At 43.6% G+C, this 3,319-nt stretch overlaps 1 protein-coding gene across 1 annotated transcript; it reads left to right on the top strand.

The window, feature by feature from the left end:
* The first annotated feature begins 320 nt into the window (after positions 1-320).
* Positions 321-2,142, top strand: LOC128552706 (uncharacterized). Its single transcript, XM_053533753.1, has 2 exons — positions 321-684; positions 1,073-2,142. Exons 1-2 carry the CDS (start codon positions 321-323, stop codon positions 2,140-2,142), a joined length of 1,434 nt encoding a protein of 477 aa, XP_053389728.1.
* The last annotated feature ends 1,177 nt before the right edge of the window (positions 2,143-3,319 follow it).

Below are 3,319 nucleotides of genomic sequence, written 5' to 3'. Positions count from 1 at the left end.
TAGGCATGACAAGTGTTATTCTTCTTCGATATTGGATTTAAAGTGTTCCTAATGACAATATATTTACTACTCCAATAGGAGGTGCGCAAATACAAGTTGCGGAAGTTACCAGTACAAAGCAAAAGCATGGTACACTTTGAAAAATGAAGAGAAATTGGCAAAGCTAGTGTAAAATACAACCTCAAAAGTCTGAAAATTAACAATAAATCGGTATTGCCAGATGACTGCATTGTCCATGAGATTTCATAGATTGAATTCTTTAAACTTAGTCTATATGGAGTTGTCTTTCTTTGTAAAGCGTCTGGTGATTAAGATGAAAGATGAGAGATCGACCCAATGACCCTCACGGCGGTATCCTCATAGCCGCAAAGAAGCATCTCCACCTGACTGACATCAAGGTAAGCAGCCACTTGGAAACGATGAGCGCCACCTTCAAAGCTGACAAGAAGAATGTACACATAGCAGTGTTCTACAGACCACCAAACAAAGTAGATGAAGAGTACCTCAGGCATGTACGAGAGGAATTCAATACTCTAAAACTCATGGCCAAAAAGAATATCCTTATCATTGCAGGCGACTTCAACTTAACAGATATAGATTGGAAACATCTTTCCATAAGCAGCAACCAATACTCATCAGGGGTAAATCAGACATTTCTAGACATAGTCTCTGACTTTCCAACACGTAAACATAACACTCTGGACCTGATACTCACCACACATCCAAGCTTCAAACAGAGATGCAAACCCATGCCTTGGATGCAGTGACCACGACATCGTCTTATTTGACACAACCATATCAGCTCGAAGACCAAAACCTCCAAGAAGAGAAATCAAACTCTGGAAGAAAGCGGACATTCAGGGCATAAAGGAAGACCTAGCCAACCTAGCAGAGACAGTTGATACCTCAGACCCTGATATCAACAACTCCTGGGGTAGGCTCAAGACGACCATACTTGATTGCATCAAGAAGAGGGTCCCCACCAAGCTTTCGTCTTCAAGGTACACAAATCCCTGGATGAACACAGAAATCAGGCGAGAAATCTGGCAAAAACAGTGAGCCTACCATAAAGCAAGAAAAACCATCCTTAAGAAAGATCTAGACAGATACAAACGTCTCCAGAAGGAGGTCCAATACTTAACAAGAAAAGCAGACAAGACATATCTGACAAAGGATCTGAGTGGCAACCTCAGAGAAGATTCCAAGAAGTTCTTCTCTTACATTAAGAGCAAAGGCCAGGAATCCTCCGGAGCAGCCCCACTAAAGAACAAAGATGGCTTCCTGCAGAGCAACAGCAAAGCAAAAGCCAACATCCTCAATGACCAGTTTGTTTCGGTATTTACCAGAGAATACAAGACTAACATGCCAGATAAAGGTCCAAGGCTAACTCCAACCATGGACAAAATAAAAGTTGACTGGAAAGGGGTACACAAACTATTATTAAACCTCAACACACACAAGGCATGCGGACCAGATGAAATTTCATCGTTCATCCTCAAAACAGCAGCAAATGAATTAGCACCAGCCCTTGCAAAATTATTTCAACATTCAATTAACTCCGGAGAAGCCGACTGGAGAGAAGCATCAGAAGTGCCACTATTCAAGAAAGGCGACAGACACCAGGCAGCAAAGTACAGGCCAGTGTCCCTCACATCAATAACGTGCAAGCTACTTGAGCACATAGTCAATAGCAGTGTGATGACCCACTTCGACAAGCAAGATGTCCTATGCGACAACCAGCACGGCTTTAGGAAACGACGCTCCTGTGAAAGTCAATTCCTTACAACAATACAAGAGATAGCCTCCACTGCTGCAAAAGGGAAACAGGTCGATATCATCCTTCTTGCCTGCTGCAGAAGCTTGATCACTACAGGGGTCAGAGGTAACACCAAGATGTGGATCAAGTCATTTCTGAGTCATCGCACTCAACAAGTAGTCCTGGACGGCGCCAAGTCAGAAACAGTAGATGTTCTATCCGGCGTTCCACAAGGCACAGACCCGGCCCATTGTTGTTTCTGGCATATATTAATGACCTCCCAGAATCCATCAAGACATCATCCACCAAATTATTTGCTGATGATAGTATGCTGTTCAAGGCCATTAGTAACGATATTGACAGACCGCAACTCCAGGAGGACTTAACAGCCCTGGAAAAATGGGAAGAAACTTGGCAGATGAGTTTTCACCCAGCCAAATGCACTGTCATACGCATTGCCCCACACAGCCGGAAGACGACTATCCCAACAGCATACTACCTCCATGGCCACCAACTCGAAGTTGTCGACGCCAGCAAGTACTTGGGAGTGACAATAACAAACACACTTTCCTGGGAGACCTACATAAACAACACGGCAAACAACGCTAACCGTACTGTTGGCTTCCTCAGAAGGAACCTAAGGGACTGCACACGACCGGTTAGGGACGCCTCATACAAGGCCATGGTACGACCGACACTAGAATACGCGTCAACCATCTGGGACCCCTACACAAGATCCAGTATCCAAACACTTGAGAATGTACAGAGGAGAGCTGCCCGTTATGTCTGCAATGATTACCACACAAAGACCCCAGGATGCGTCACGAATATGCTATCGGACCTAGGCTGGGAGTCACTGGAAAGTCAGCGCAGACAGATCAGGGTAGCAATGATGTTCAGGATAGAGAACAATCTTGTTGACATCCCCTCAGACAGGTACCTACAACGCAGCGATGCACGCAGTCCAGGCCAACACAGGTTCTTCCAAGACCGCATCAGTGACAACAGATATGCCAACTCCTTCTTCCGTTGGATGGCTAGAGAGTGGAACAATCTTCCCACCACTGTTGTTACAGCTCCAACCTTGGAAGCCTTCAGGCCCTCTTGCTGGAGTGACCTGCCACCACACCACCGAATTGACAACATTGTAAATAATTTTAAATAATTTTTTTTAAATGACACTTTTAAACTTTTGGAGACTGAAAGCCATTACGCAGACTCAGTCTCGCAGAGCTAATTACGGTCTGCAAAGATCCCAGCTCTTAACGGGAAGAAGAATAAGAAGAAGAACTTATTTTGAGCAAATAACTTTTGGTTATGGTTAAGGTACTTCCGCAAATTGAAATTAGAAATTTATGTGAAAAATCAGAATCCTCGAAACAGCTTTCGAAATGCAAGGACATAAAATATATATGATAAAAGTTGAAAAGATATATCTGTAGGTAAACTTGCAAGCATGAAAGCTACGCTGAAGCCTATCTCCACAGTGCTTTGGAAGAAAATGAGTGAACATTTTTGGTGCAAAATTTTGGTAACGTATGCAACCTAAATTCTATAAAATAT

Source organism: Mercenaria mercenaria, unplaced genomic scaffold (genome assembly GCF_021730395.1).
Source record: "Mercenaria mercenaria strain notata unplaced genomic scaffold, MADL_Memer_1 contig_3066, whole genome shotgun sequence".
Taxonomy (NCBI): domain Eukaryota; kingdom Metazoa; phylum Mollusca; class Bivalvia; order Venerida; family Veneridae; genus Mercenaria; species Mercenaria mercenaria.
This window is presented reverse-complemented; position numbering and strand designations above follow the sequence as displayed.

What these genes read in the sequence shown, in the direction of transcription:
- LOC128552706 (XM_053533753.1), top strand. Translation starts at nt 321, where the DNA reads ATGAGAGATCGACCCAATGACCCTCACGGCGGTATCCTCATAGCCGCA. An exon ending in AGTCTCTGACTTTCCAACAC is followed by an intron (nt 685 to 1,072) that starts GTAAACATAACA and finishes CCTACCATAAAG; the next exon opens with CAAGAAAAACCATCCTTAAG.